The sequence below is a fragment of the Staurois parvus genome, unplaced genomic scaffold (assembly GCF_062004578.1).
Source record: "Staurois parvus isolate SC_StPar_1 unplaced genomic scaffold, SC_StPar_1.0 ptg001041l, whole genome shotgun sequence".
In the NCBI taxonomy this organism is placed as follows: Eukaryota; Metazoa; Chordata; class Amphibia; order Anura; family Ranidae; genus Staurois; species Staurois parvus.
Genome location: NW_028318837.1, coordinates 65004 through 80926, shown reverse-complemented (window position 1 = coordinate 80926; position 15923 = coordinate 65004). Strand labels below are relative to the sequence as shown.

Below are 15923 nucleotides of genomic sequence, written 5' to 3'. Positions count from 1 at the left end.
CAGCATTCATCCAATAACATCATAATGTTCACCTATGATGTCTGCAACATTCACCCAAGACAGACAACATTCTCACAACTCTCCTCCGATATTCACAAAACTTTTGCCTACAATTCCTACAACATTCAAACAAGATTTAAACAAACCCCCCAGATTCAGGTTACCATTCACCCATGATTCCCACAATGTTCACCCATGATTCTCACAATATTTACCACAAACTCAGACAATGCTCATCCAGGATTCCCACACCGTTCACCCAGGATTCCCACAACGTTCACCCAGGATTAAGACAGTGTTCACCCAGAATTCCCACAATGTTAACCCAGGATTAAGACAGTGTTCACCCAGAATTCCCCAACGTTCACCCAGGATTAGGACAGTGTTCACCCAGAATTCCCACAACGTTCACCCAGGATTAAGACAGTGTTCACCCAGAATTCCCACAACGTTCACCCAGGATTAAGACAGTGTTCATGCAGAATTCCCCAACGTTCACCCAGGATTAAGACAGTGTTCACCCAGAATTCCCACAACGTTCACCCAGGATTAAGACAGTGTTCACCCAGAATTCCCACAACATTCACCCAGGATTAAGACAGTGGTCACCCAGGATCCCCACACCGTTCACCCAGGATTAAGACCGTGTTCACCCAGAATTCCCACACCGTTCACCCAGGATTAAGACAGTGGTCACCCAGGATCCCCACACCGTTCACCCAGGATTAAGACAGTGTTCACCCAGAATTCCCACAACGTTAACCCAGGATTAAGACAGTGTTCACCCAGGATTCCCACACCGTTCACCCAGGATTAAGACAGTGTTCACCCAGAATTCCCACACCGTTCATCCAGGATTAAGACAGTGTTCACCCAGGATTCCCACACTGTTCACCCAGGATTAAGACAGTGTTCACCCAGGATTCCCACACCGTTCACCCAGGATTAAGACAGTGGTCACCCAGGATCCCCACACCGTTCACCCAGGATTAAGACAGTGTTCACCCAGAATTCCCACAACGTTAACCCAGGATTAAGACAGTGTTCACCCAGAATTCCCACACCGTTCACCCAGGATTAAGACAGTGTTCACCCAGGATTCCCACAACGTTCACCCAGGATTAAGACAGTGTTCACCCAGGATTCCCACAACGTTCCCCCAGGATTAAGACAGTGTTCACCCAGGATTCCCACACCGTTCACCCAGGATTAAGACAGTGTTCACCCAGGATTCCCACAACGTTCACCCAGGATTAAGACAGTGTTCACCCAGAATTCCCCAACATTCACCCAGGATTAAGAGAGTGGTCACCCAGAATTCCCACAACATTCACCAAAGACTTAAATAACTTTCACCCAAAATTCCCACAGTATTCATCCAATAATTTCACAATGTTCACCTATGACTTCTGCAACATTCACCCGAGACTCAGACAACATTCATCCACTATTCCCATACTGTTTAGCCCAGATTTGCATAACTTTTTCTCAGGATTCCCATGTTCTCTGAAGATTCAAGTAGAAAGGTGTGGGAGTCTTGGGTGAGAATGTTGGTAAATAGACCCCAAGCTGTGTTTTGTATCCAATCCAGGGGCGGACTGACCATTTGGGAACTCGGGCACTGCCCGAGGGCCCGGGGTCAGTAGGGGGCCCCATGAGATGTCAGTCCGCCCCTGATTTAAATATAAAAAATAAAAACAATAATAAAATATTTAAATCCGACTACAAAGCAAACTTATCCCACAACTCCCACAATATATTGTTAATCCCGAGTTCAGACTGCGGTGGTGCTGGAAACACAGCGATTCCTGTGCAGTTCTCACACCGCATTGCAATCTCACTGCAATCTGCTGCTGGGTGTCAATGGAAAGTTAACGACACCACCGCAGTGTGTTTGCCTGAACCAGATGGCATGGGAATAAACACCGATGTGATCCGGGTCCAGTGTGAACTTCAAAAAAACTCCCTGCACTTTTTGTATGCAAGTGTAGTGCGATTTGAGCCATTCAAAACGAATGGGCTCAAATCGCACCGCACACAATCACATGTGATTTGCACAGGAATGCAGTGCGATTTTTGTACAATTCACATGCAGTTCACAGGGTGAAACCAGGCTAATTGTATGCAATGATATTAAAGTGTTGCTAAACCCCGGACCCTGCATTCACTATATCTGGTCTCCCCGGACCCTGCATTCACTATATCTGGTCTCCCCGGACCCTGCATTCACTATATCCGGTCTCCCCGGACCCTGCATTCACTATATCCGGTCTCCCCGGACCCTGCATTCACTATATCCGGTCTCCCCGGACCCTGCATTCACTATATCCGGTCTCCCCGGACCCTGCATTCACTATATCCGGTCTCCCCGGACCCTGCATTCACTATATCCGGTCTCCCCGGACCCTGCATTCACTATATCTGGTCTCCCCGGACCCTGCATTCACTATATTCGGTCTCCCAGGACCCTGCATTCACTATATCTGATCTCCCCGGACCCTGCATTCACTATATCTGGTCTCCCCGGACCCTGCATTCACTATATCTGGTCTCCCCGGACCCTGCATTCACTATATCCGCTCTCCCCGGACCCTGCATTCACTACATCCGGTCTCCCCGGACCCTGCATTCACTATATCTGGTCTCCCCGGACCCTGCATTCACTATATCTGATCTCCCTGGACCCTGCATTCACTATATCTGGTCTCCCCGGACCCTGCATTCACTATATCTGGTCTCCCCGGACCCTGCATTCACTATATCTGGTCTCCCCGGACCCTGCATTCACTATATCCGCTCTCCCCGGACCCTGCATTCACTATATCCAGTCTCCCCCGCAGGATGGATCGGATCCATCCTGCGGGGATCGTCAGCTTGCTTTACAACTTACCTTTTCGTGGAGCCGGTCCGGTGTCACCCCGTATAGGTTGCATGCCGACGATCTCCGCAGGATGGTTCAGTCGAATCCATTATGCTCAATCCACAGATCCGATCCATTCTGCGGGGATCATCGGTGGGGGTGTCACCAAGTTTTATCGCATCGGGTGACACCAACCGTAGGGATGCCCCTGATTCAAAGTCACATGGCATATCCTGGCACCCCAAATGTGATGTGATTCTGCCATTACTGTTGCACAACAGGATCTTGTAGCAAGCCACCCCTTTAAAAATGGCATGAAGCTTGTTTCCCCAAATAGGAATTCAGGAGAGAAATGCGCATAGGGCAGACCATTCAAATGGGTGCCACGCAGAATCGCATGAGTGGGAGCGCTCATTCCCTCTACGTGATAGGTGAACACGGCCTTACTGTTGACTGACCTTTGCTGGAAGTCTGGTGTTCCTTATGGTTACATTGTATTTATATATTATTACATTCATTGTTACATTGTATTTTTAAATGTGTTATATTGTTTATTACATTGTATTTTTATATTGTTACATTAGTTGTTTGTTGCATTGTATTATATGGATATGTTGTTTGTTGTTACATTTTATTTTTATATATTACATTAATAGTTACACTGTATTTTTATATTGATACATTATTTATTGTTACATTATTTAATTTTTTTTTTTAAATCTGTATTTTTTATATTGTTACATTCATTGTTTATGGCTACATTATATTTTTATTTTGTTACAATGTTTATTATTACATTGTATATTTATATACATTCATTGCTCATTACATTGTATTGTATATTGTTACATTGTATTTTTTTTATTAATTTTTTTTTACATTGTTACATTAGCTGTTTGTTGTTACATTGTATTTTTATATTGGTACTTTTTTTTTTTTTTTAATATACCTACATTGTATTTTATACGAACATGTTGTTTGTTACATTGTATTTTTACATTGTTACATTAACTGTTTATTATTACATTGTACATTTATATTGTTACATTCATTGTTTATTACATTGTATTTTTATATTGTTACATTAGTTGTGTGTTGTTACATTGTAATATGTTGATACTTTGTTTATTGTTACATTGTATTTTATATTGGTACAGTCATTGTTACATTGTAATTTTTTTTAAACATTGTTACATAAACTGTTTATTATTACATTGTTACATTAATTATTACAATGGTTTTTTATTGTTACATTAGATGTTTGTTACATTGCATTATAATATTGATACGTTGTTTATTGTTACATTGTATTGTAATATTGTTACATTGTATTTTTTTTACATTGTTACATTAACTGTTTATTATTACATTGTATGGGGCGGCACAGTGGCTTAGTGGTTAGCACATCTGCCTTGCAGTAAATGGGTAATGGGTTTGATTCCCGACCATGGCACCTCCTGCATGGAGTTTGCATGTTCTCCCTGTGCTTGCGTGGGTTTCCTCTGGGTGCTCCGGTTTCCTCCCACACTCCAAAGACATGCTGGTAGGTTAATTGGCTCCTGTCTAAATTGTCCTAGTTTCATCCCTGGCCATGTGGGATCTCCTGCATGGTGGGGGTTGGGGAAAGACCTGGCAACCTACCCTGTATAATAATTGCTAAGAGAATTTGTGGAAAAAGTCGCTTACGAGTGACGGCCCATGCAATCGCCAAGGGTCAGATACGACTGAATGGATAGATTACATTGTATATTGTTACATTAATTATTACATTGTATTTTTATATTGTTAGTTTATTACACAGTATTATAATATTGATACGTTGTTTATTGTTACATTGTATTTTTATATTGCTACCGTCATTGTTTGTTACATCTGTATTTTTTTTTTTTTTACATTGTTACGTTAACTGTTTATTTTTACATTATGTTTACATTGTATGTTTTATATTGTTACATTTGTTTGTTTATTTCACTGTATTATAATATTGATACGTTGTTTAAAGTTACATTGTATTTTTATATTGATATGTTTGTTGGTACATTGTATTTTCATATCAGTACATTGTTAATTTTTTTTATACTGACATGTTAATTGTTTGTTACGTTGTATTTTTATATTGTTACGTTAACTGTTTATTTTTACATTGTACTGTATATTGTTACATTAATTATTACATTGTATGTTTTATATTGTTACATTTGTTTGTTTCATTGTATTATAATATTGATACGTTGTTTACAGTTACATTGTATTTTTATATTGATATGTTTGTTGGTATATTGTATTTTTATATCAGTAGATTGTTTATTAATTTTTTTTATACTGACATGTTCATTGTTTGTTATGTTGTATTTTTATATTGTTACATTTGTATTTTTACATTATTGTTTAGCGTTACACTAATTATTTATTTTTACATTGTATTTTTGTGTGTTCCACTAAATATATGTTTTTTTCTTCTTCTTTTTTTTTTTTTACAATTTATTAATGAGTGCCCTCTTCCCGCCAAGTAAAGCGAACCATAAGTATTCCACTTTTTCCCTTAATCCTCTTCTTCTTCTTCTTTTTTTTTTTTTTTTTTTTTTTTTTTATTTTCTGACTCAACAAGTATTTTCCTGTCTCAGATGTACAGTATACATGGCCGTCTCTGAAGGTAACTGATGACGTTCTCTCTCGTGGCATCGCTGAGACGAGATCCCAGCTGCGCTGCTCTGTAATTGCTCTGTAAATACCGGAGAGATCGGTTTATCGGTCGAGCCATCTGCTGCGCACGCCGCTGCTTACATCTGCTTTTAGGAAGAGATTGAAGAATTGTTTTTTTGTTTTTTTTTCTTTGAGGCTCTATCCAAAAATCCCCAATATTTTGGGGAGGGAAGGGATTTGCTGGCATCCTGGCCTGCCATGCTCTTGGTGTGTGTAGCAGGGTGTGGAAGGCATTCACATCAGCGAGGGGGTGGAGAGAGAGGCACAAATATAATACTTGGGGCAGTGCAGGAGGGAGGGAGGGAGGCCGCCTGCACAAACCAGGAAACACTCAGCCAGGCTGCAGTCCTACAATAACCTCACACACCAAAAAAATTGCAGAAGTAGGAAGAGCCCCCCCTGCCCCGCCCCCCCCCCCCCTTCTCGCCTGAAGGTTTTTTTCGCAGTCATCACGCATAAGCAAAAAAAAGGAAAGAATAAAAAAGTCCGCCCACTGAAGTTTGTTCGTTCAGTGTGCGCTCCATCCTGCGCAGGGAGGCTGACGGATGGTGGACGCGTCTTTTAGTCGGTTAGCTGCCTCCATGTACATCTGTTATCGCACCAAAACCTTGAAGTGACCGCGACATGGACGCGTTTTGTGGAAGCGGCGGGCGGCTGGGCTCAAAATTCTGGGTAAGAAGTTCGGCTATAAGCCTCAATTTTATTTGTTTGTAGTTCAAGGAAACGTTTCTGTGGAAATGAGCTTTTTATTGAATGAAAAGAATGTGCAGCGTTACCGGTCTGTCGTGTTCCTCCTCTCACAAAGACGCATGAACATTGCTGCCTGGGTTTGTGTTCTTTTACTTCTTTCCAGTTTGGATTTAAAGTTCCATCCATAGGAGGTTGTATTGCGTCTGTGATCCATTGTTGTCTATGGTAGGTGTGTTCATTCATTGCTGTGGATGATCCCTTCAGAGGATTCCAAGAAAAGAGGACCGGTCAGTCCGCTACCTTCGTCTTATCAGGATCCTCAGAAGTTTCCATTCTCTCCGGAGACGCAGAGCCGTGTGTCCATGGGAAGAAAAAGAAGTATTCTAGCATGAAGTCTGATGTTGTATCAGTTTATTTCACTAAGCCATATTAATGGTTACTATTGCGTTCATTTTATACTATTGTGTTCATTATTTACTATCGCGTTTGTTTTTTACTATCGTGTTCATCATTTACTATCGCGTTCAATTGTTTACTATCACGTTCATTATTTACTATCATGTTCATCATTTACTGTTGCGTTCAGTTGTTTACTAATACGTTCGTCATTTACTATCGCGCTCGTTATTTACTATCACGTTCCGTTGTTTACTATCGCGTTCATCATTTACTATGGTGTTCATCATTCACTATCGCGTTCATCATTACTATGGCATTCATCATTTACTATCGCGTTCATCATTTACTATGGAGTTCATCATTTACTATCGCGTTCATCATTTATTATCGCATTCATTATTTACTATCACGTTCATTTTTTACTATCGCATTCATTATTTACTATCACGTTCAGTTGTTTACTATCGCGTTCATCATTTACTATGGTGTTCATCATTCACTATCGCGTTCATCATTTACTATTGTGTTTTGATTTACTATCGCGTTCAGTTGTTTACTATCGCATTCATTATTTACTATTACATTTAATTTTTTTCTATCGCGTTCGTCATTTACTATCGCGTTCAATTGTTATCACGTTAATGTTTTACTATCGCGTTCATCATTTACAATTGTGCTTGTTATTTACTATCGCGTTCATGATTCACTATCGCGATCGTTATTTACTATCACATTCGTCATTTACTATTGCGCTCGTTATTTACTATTGCGTTCGTTATTTACTATCGCGTTCATCATTTACTGTCGCGTTCATCATTTACTGTCGCGTTCATCATTTATTGTTGCGTTCATCATTTACTATCGCGTTCATCATTTACTATTGCGTTCAGTTGTTTACTATCATGTACATCATTTGCTATCGTGTTCATCATTCACTATCGCGCTTGTTATTCACTATCGTGTTCAGTTGTTTACTATCGCGCTCGTCGTTTACTATCGCGCTCGTCATTCACTATCGCGCTCGTCATTCACTATCGCGCTCGTCATTCACTATCGCGCTCGTCATTCACTATCGCGTTCGTCATTCACTATCGCGTTCGTCATTCACTATCGCGTTCGTCACTCACTATCGCGTTCGTCACTCACTATCGCGTTCGTCATTTACTATCGCGTTCGTTATTTACTATCGTGTTCACTTGTCTACTGTCGCGTTCAATTGTTTACTATTACGTTCATCATTTACAATTGTGCTCATTTTTACTATCGCGTTCATTATTCACTATCGCGCTTGTCATTTACTATCGTGTTCAGTTCTTTACTATCACATTCGTCATTTACTTCACTATCACGTTAATTTTTTACTATTGCATTCATCATTCACTATCGCGTTCATCATTTACTATTGCATTCGTTATTTACTGTCGTGTTCAGTTGTCTACTATCACGTTCATTTTTTACCATTGCGTTCATCATTTACAATTGTGCTCATTTTTACTTTCGCGTTCGTTATTCACTATCGCGCTTGTTATTTACTATGATGTTCAGTTGTTTACTATCACATTCGTCATTTACTATCGTGTTCGTCATTCATTATCGTGTTCGTCATTCACTATCGCGCTCGTTATTTACTATCACGTTTATTTTTTATCATCGCATTCGTTGTTTACTATCACATTCATTTTTTACTAGTAGATGCGGCTGTATGCGGTTATGCGTCAGGGTTCTGAAAAGCAGCTGCACACGCACGGATGTATGCTCCAAATACAGATAGTGGTCGTCGGACACATACGTCTGTGTGGTTGCCTTACACAAACCTCTGCGCATAACCACGTACAGCCGCAGCTTCTAATTCATCTCATTGGGTGACCGTTCATGGCGGCAGCTGGTCCCAGGAGAGTGACTATGTACGACTGTATGCATGAAGTCAAAGAGGACGAGGAAAAATGTTACGCATATGCACGATTATGCGCCTGCATGCATGTATATGTGAGGTCATTGCAGAATCTGCCAGCAGAACCTGTGTATTAACTATCCGTAATTTATTCCGTCCATGTGCAAAAGGACAAATACACATAAAACCATTTGCTGAAGGAATGTGATGAACAGATTAATAATTTCCATTCCAGATGTTGTTTCATCCAGAATATGACAAGCAATGTCCGGTGTGTGTTGTGCAGGTGTATATACAGCATATGTCTGCATGGGTGTTGTGCCTGTGCATGTACTGTTTTTATTTCTGTAAACTAATCGCCGGTGATGTAACATTGTATTCTGTTTCTTTACGTAAACCTGTTTCTCCAGTAGAGTTGCTTTGAATTATTTGTATTTTCGATCGTATAAAAGACATTAGATCTCCCAAGTGAGATATGAATGAAATCCATATCATATTTGGTCTCTAACGAACTGTAACTTCATCCTGTTCATTAATATGTTCACTGTCGGATTGTGAAACCTTGTCAAATGGAAACACAGATGTCTTTGGAATACCTAACATTGAAGCGGATCTTCACCCTAAATCTGATATCCTCATAATCCCCCACCCACCTTCAAATTGAATATTTTTTGTAATTTTTTTAAAACATCTATTGTGCTGCAAAGGCAAGAGCAACGTCAGGGTGTTGCACAGATGTGCTGCAGGTCTTTGGGTCCCAACAGTCCTGTGGCACCTCTGCGCACATGAGTTTCCCATACATCTGTGCACACATGTGAGTTCTCCACACATGCGCCAAGATAGATAAATAACAATAGGGTATTGGGGATAGGGGACATTTAATATACCTCAAAGGTTCATGAATAATCCCATTTCTTATATACACAGACAAAGATATATATAAAATTCCATGATTTATTGAATTGACCTATAAAAAGAACCATCTCTTGGTACAAACATGTTGCTTGAATAAAATGTGTCCAGTGACATAGGTCGACGCGTTTCACGAGTATCCCCACTTCTTCAGGACCCACAAATCATTTACTTGAAAGTATACATACTCAAAATTGGAAAACTCTCTAAAGTAAATAAAGAAAAAGGGGATGACAATGAAATAATATACATATTTAGCAAACAAATATAGAAAATATACAAAAAAAACCATCTATATGACAGAAGAGACCCAGTTTGAAATGAAATTAATTCCCTGACACACACACTCACACTCACACTCTCTTTCTCCCTCCATGTGACAACACTAAAGAAATGACACGTTGCTACAATGTGACGTAGTCAGTGTACAGCTTGTATAACATGTAAATTTGTTGTCCCCTCAACATAACTCAACACACATTCATTAATGTCTAAACCGCTGGCAACAAACGTGAGCCCACCCCTAAGTGACAAGGTCCAAATTGAGCCCAAAGTGTCAATATTTTGTGTGCCCACCATTATTTTCCAGCACTGCCTTAACCCTCTTAGGCATGGAGTTCACCAGAGCTTCACAGGTTGCCACTGGAGTCCTCTTCCACTCCTCTATGCTCTGCTTCAGTATGTCACAGTACATGTTGGCATTCATGGTTCCCTCAATGAACTGTAGCTCCCCAGTGCTGGCAGCACTCATGCAGCCCCAGACCATGACACTCCCTCCACCATGCTTGACTGTAGACAAGACACACTTGTCTTTGTACTCCTCACCTGGTTACCACCACACACGCTTGACACCATCTGAACCAAATCCGTTAATTTTGGTGTCATCAGACCACAGGATATGGTTCCAGTAATCCATGTCCTTCGTCTGCTTGTCTTCAGTAAACGGTTCACGGGCTTTCTTGTGCATCATCTTTAGAAGAGGCTTCGTTCTGGGACAGCAGCCATGCAGACCAATTTGATGCAGTGTGTGGCGTATGGTCTGAGCACTGACTGGCTGACCCTCCACCCCTTCAACCTCTGCAGCAATGCTGGAAGCACTCATACGTCTATTTCCCAAAGACAACCTCTGGATATGATGCTGAGCACGTGCACTCAACTTCTTTGGTTGACCATGGCAAAGCCTGTTCTGAGTGGAACCTGTCCTGTTAAACCACTGTATGGTCTTGGCCATCATGCTGCAGCTCAGTTTCAGGGTCTTGGAAATCTTCTTATAGCCTAGGCCATCTTTATGTAGAACAACAATTCTTTTTTTCAGATCCTCGGAGAGTTCTTTTCCATGAGGTGCCATGTTGAACTTCCAGTGACCAGTATGAGAGAGTGAGAGCGATAACACCAAATGTAACACACCTGCCCCCCATTCACACCTGAGACTTTGTAACACTAACGAGTCACATGACATCAGGGAGGGAAAATGGCTAATTGGGCCCAATTTGGACCTTGTCACTTAGGGGTGGAGTCACATTTGTTACCAGCGGTTTAGACATTAATGGCTGTGTGTTGAGTTATTTTGAGGGGACATCAAATTTACATGTTATACAAGCTGTACACTGACTACGTCACATTGTAGCAAAGTGTCATTTCTTCAGTGTTGTCACATGAAAAGAGAGAATCAAATATGTGAGGGGTGGACTCACTTCTGGGAGATACTGTGTGTGTGTATGTGTATGTGTGTGTGTGTGTGTGTGTGTATATATATATATATATATATATATATATATATGTGTGTGTGTGTATATACATACAGTATATATATATATATATAAATCATTGTCAAATATGCAATATAATGAGACATTGTGCAAAGGTTCTTACCTCTAAATATTGGGGATATGGGATCGGCTGGAAATACAGATCTTGAGATACAGATGGAATATATATGTGTTGCTTAGATGTGCCTGCCGGCCCAAGGGATATCACCCCTGAAAACATCAAGGCCCCGACACCAGAGTAAAGGTTCTAGAAAACAATCGCATAACAACAGCAATAAATAGATATGGCAAAGATGCGTTTTAAGAACCCATCAGCAGCCATTATACTGTGTGTTCTGTCTCCAGATATATACGAATCACTTACCCCCAGTATATACATAGCCAATAAGAGTCAAAGATAACTTGCTATTGAGCAGTTAAATGGCGGCTGCTGTCTCCAATGGACAGGTTGAACGAAAGTCTGAAAACCTCTTTGTCTTTGTACACCTGCGAGAAATATCCTACAGGTGTGCAGATTTGTCAAAGGGCTCTGCCAGGACCCAACAACCTGGCAGAGATTACCTGTGCGGTACATCGGCACAGGGAATGCTGACGCCGGAGGTGGAAGGGCAGAGCCAACAGCTAGAGGACTGAAGTTCCTTTTTAAGGGAGAGTCCGTTGGCATGGATGTGTCTGTCATTTCTTGTTGTGTGTTTGTTCATTGAGGATCCTGTTCTATTCTGTATAAATGAATAACGTTCGACCTGGGGTTTTAATAACATTCGATTTTGCACTTATTTGTGGAGAATGCATGTAAATGTAGTTTCCCAGGACATGAATTCTTTTTAAATACGCCTCAAGAAATGTATCTATATTAAAAACACACCACAACACAGAGCATGTGTTTTCATATGTATGCCATGTGAATCCAAGGGTCATATGTGTTGTTTAATGCATAGATGTACATATTAAACTCATGCACTCTGCGTGTGCATAGCTGTGAATCTGACCCTAAAAGGTGTCCTCATTTCCCTACTTTTACAGCCGGAAGCCTCTAAACCTGCAGTGGGCACATGGTGGCCATTAATGGCTTAGGTGGTACCCTGGCATACCCTCACTTAGAATGCATCCCCTTAACCAGTGGCAGGGGCATGTTAAGGCTCCATCTTCCTGAGCAGAGTTCTTCTATACTGAGCACTTTTGGGGGTTCTGAAAGCTAAAAGGAGGTCCATGAAGACTCCCAATATTCCACCTGCAAAAAAAAACGTAATCTGCCCAAATCATCAATGGTGCCCGCAGGATTGCAGACCTCTGATCAGGGGCGGACTGACCATTTGGAAAGTCGGGCACTGCCCGAGGGCCCGGGGTCAGTAGAGGGCCCCATGAGATGCCCCTGGTACTTTTTTCATAGGCTTTTTTGAGTTTGGGCAAGGACACAGGGGCCCTATGATCCCCTACTGCCCGGGGGCCCCATGAGTTGTCAATCCACCCCTGCCTCTGATTTATTCCCGACTTTCCCTATACGGCCCCAGAGATTATTGACTCCCTAAACTGAAAGCACAGATGACCAGTCATTTCTGTGGCCTTGTCCTACATATATGCCTGACATCAGGAACACCACAGGCCGGTTGTAATCCCATGGATGAGCCCTCCATGGGCAGGGGTGGGTTAAGGGTTTTACTGCTCAAGTGCACCAATTCTTAGTGTCAGTGACAGCTGGAGATCCGTAGTGTGTTGACAGGTTTTCCTTTTATCTGAGGCAGACCTTGTAGGCACCATTATATCTGTTCTGCACTTAAAGAAAAAAATCTATTTTTATTGAAGATCAGTTACATAATATTCCACCATTCCCAACAGTGTATTTAACATGGACCTGTCATCAGATACATTACTTAGCATGCTGCAATTCACATGAATCCTATACAGTATCGGTGTAACCTTTCTAGGTATTTATTGCCTCTTACTGAGAACACAGTACCCCCCCTGAGAATGCCTTCACCTGCTCTTCTCTCCTGAAGGACAGAATGTCTTTGTTCTAGCATCAACCAGGGTCACCATCTACTTCCTGGACTGGGATGCCGGCTCAGAGATCAGTCCCCATTGCAGTCTGGCACCTTGTCTTATGGTATTCCCTAGCAGGTTACATGGGCTAACAAGTGGCAGTTGGTCTTCACCAGAGTTTCTAATGGTGAGGATCGTCAGGAAGCCTAGTGGGCCCAGTTTCCTTTTCTACAACTAGCATTAGGTCACATCCCCTCAATTGCCACCCCATAGTTCACTGCTCATAGTACTGTAGATGCGTGGTCAGGTCAGGCAAAGGTCTTGGCAAGTGGAAGGTATTAGGTCAGGTCCTGCCAGGCTTCAAGACAGACGAGAGCGTGGTCAAATTAAGGCACATAAGAGACTAGTCGGGTCCAGGCAAGAGTAAAGGCAGATAAGAGTAGTCAAGGACATACAGGGGTTGAGAAAGAAGGCAGCTACTAGGCAGCAGGCAAGAGAGTAGTCAGGTCCAGGCATGGGTCAAGGCAGAAAAGAGAGTAGTCGGGGTCAGGCAGCAGCCAAGGCAGGCAGGAGTGTAATTGGGTTCAGGCATGGGTCAAGGCAGGCAACAGGCAAGAGTGTTGTCGGGTTAAGACAGGTGATAAGTGACAGGGAGCAGTTGACGATCCGGAAGCAGGTGAGAGAGTAGCAAGGTTCAGGCATGGGTCAAGGCAGGCAAGAGAGTAGTCAGGTTCAGGCAGCAGTCAAGGCAGGCAGGAATGTAGTTGGATCCAGGCAGCAGTCAAGGCAGGCAACAGGCCAGAGTGTAAAAGCAGATGATAAGTGAGATTGAGCAGGTGAGAATCTGGCAGCAGGTAAGAGAGTAGTAAGGTCCAGGCATGGGTCAAGGCAGATGAGAGAATAGTCAGGTACAGGCATGGATCAAAGCAAGCTAGAGAATATTCAGATCCAGGCAGCAGTCAAGGCAAGCTAGAGAGTAGTCTGGTCTGGCACCATTCAAGGCAAGCATTAGGCACAAATGTAGTCAGGCAAGGGTCAAGACAGGTGAGAGAATAGTCAGGTTCATGCATGGGTAAAGGCAGGCAAGAGAGTAGTCAGGTCCAGGCAAGAGTCAAGACAGATAATAGTCAAGGACATACAGGGGTTGAGAAAGGGGGCAACTGATAGGCAGCAGGCAAGAGAGTAGCTGGGTCCAGGCATGGGTCAAGGCAGGTAAGAGAGTAGTCGGGTTCAGGCAGCAGTCAAGGCAGGCAGGAGTGCAGTCGAGTCCAGGCAGCAGTCAAGGCAGGCAACAGACGAGAGTGTAGTCGGGTTAAAGCAGGTGATAAGTGGCAGGGAGCAGGTGAGAATCCGGCAGCAGGTGAGAGAATAGTCAGGTACAGGCATGGATCAAAACAGGCTAGAGAATATTCAGATCCAGGCAGCAGTCAAGGCAGGATAGACAGTATTCAGGTTTAGCACCATTCAAGGCAAGCAGTAGGCACAAGTTTAGTCTGATCCAGGGAGTGGTCAAGGCAGGTGAGAGTCTAGCAGCAGATGAGAGAATAGTCAGGTCCAGGCATAGGTAAAGGTAGGCAAGAGAGTAGTCATGTCCAGACAAGGGTTAAGGCAGGTGAGAGAATAAGTCAAGTCCAGGCCGCTGTCAAAGCAGGTGAGAGAGTAGTCAGGTTTAAGCATTGTTCAAGGCAGGCAGTAGGAAGGTGTATAGCTGGATCCATGCCGGGGTCAAAGCAGGTGATAGTCAACCAGCAGGTGAAAGAGTTATCAGGTCCAGACATGGGTCAAGGCAGGCAAGAGAGCGGTTGGATACAGGCAGCGGTCAAGACAGGAGAGAGTAGTTAGGTCCAAGCAGCAGGTAAGAGCGTAGTCAGGTCATGTCAGGTGGGAGAGAGCAGGCAAGAGTCGGGATGTAGGTGTGAATATAGTCAGGACTAGGCAGGGGTGCAAACAGGGGAGAGGGTAGTGGAGTCCAGGTAGGTGAGGGGGTGGTCAGGTCTCAAGGCAGTCGTCAGGTGAGACAGTAGTTGGGTCAATCCAGGTCAGCAAAAAGTAGTCAACTAAAAGACAGTTATTTTAGCACTTTTTATCTCTTTGAAATGGGCTCTTTAGCAGATAGACTTTGCAGTTTATAGAACATTTATGCCTCTAAGCATTTGTTATACTAAGCATTTTGGAGGGATGGTTTTCTCAGATGGACTGTCCTTTTCCAACTATGCCATTCAGTTGGTAACCACATCAGCATGCAGTTTTGTATAACTTGGACTTGCATGGTTTGCATTATTAGCATCTGGGCACATACTGTACGTGGACACAATTTGCAATGTTACCGTCTGAATACTTGTGGAGAAGCAATTCCGGGAGCAATTGTCCTGCATGTGGCTGACCTCAGCTTGTCACATTGCACCGTCAGTTGTTGAATGTTTTGCAGCAGATGCGGTTGTTCCCTTTTCCTCATATTTCTCTGATTTGCAGAATTTTGGGGAAGTTTCTCGCCGTTCTCTGGTCGCAGTGCTTCTGTCACATGGTCACTTGTGCTCTGGATTTCTCAGGCTCTCTGTGTGTTCAATGTGCATCTTTGTGGAGTTAGCGACACAGTTTGGTCTTCAGAGAATATAGAGCGAAAGGCACAGAAGGTGCAGACAAGGAGAGTTTCCAGACTCTGGAAAGAAAGGACTCCAGAAACGGCAATCCTGGCCTGACTGCGAGGGGCGCTGTTTCA

General features: G+C 42.7%; 1 protein-coding gene across 1 annotated transcript in view; it reads left to right on the top strand.

Annotated features, from left to right (window-relative positions):
* Positions 1-6011: 6011 nt before the first annotated feature.
* LOC149440974 (ATP-binding cassette sub-family C member 3-like) overlaps positions 6012-15923 on the top strand; it is a gene marked incomplete at its 3' end in the record, with an annotated part of 74911 nt that continues 64999 nt past the window's right edge. Inside the window, exon 1 of the mRNA XM_089657907.1 lies at positions 6012-6235. Coding sequence (XP_089514033.1) covers positions 6188-6235 — 48 coding nt within the window. The remainder of the gene's footprint in view (positions 6236-15923) is intronic.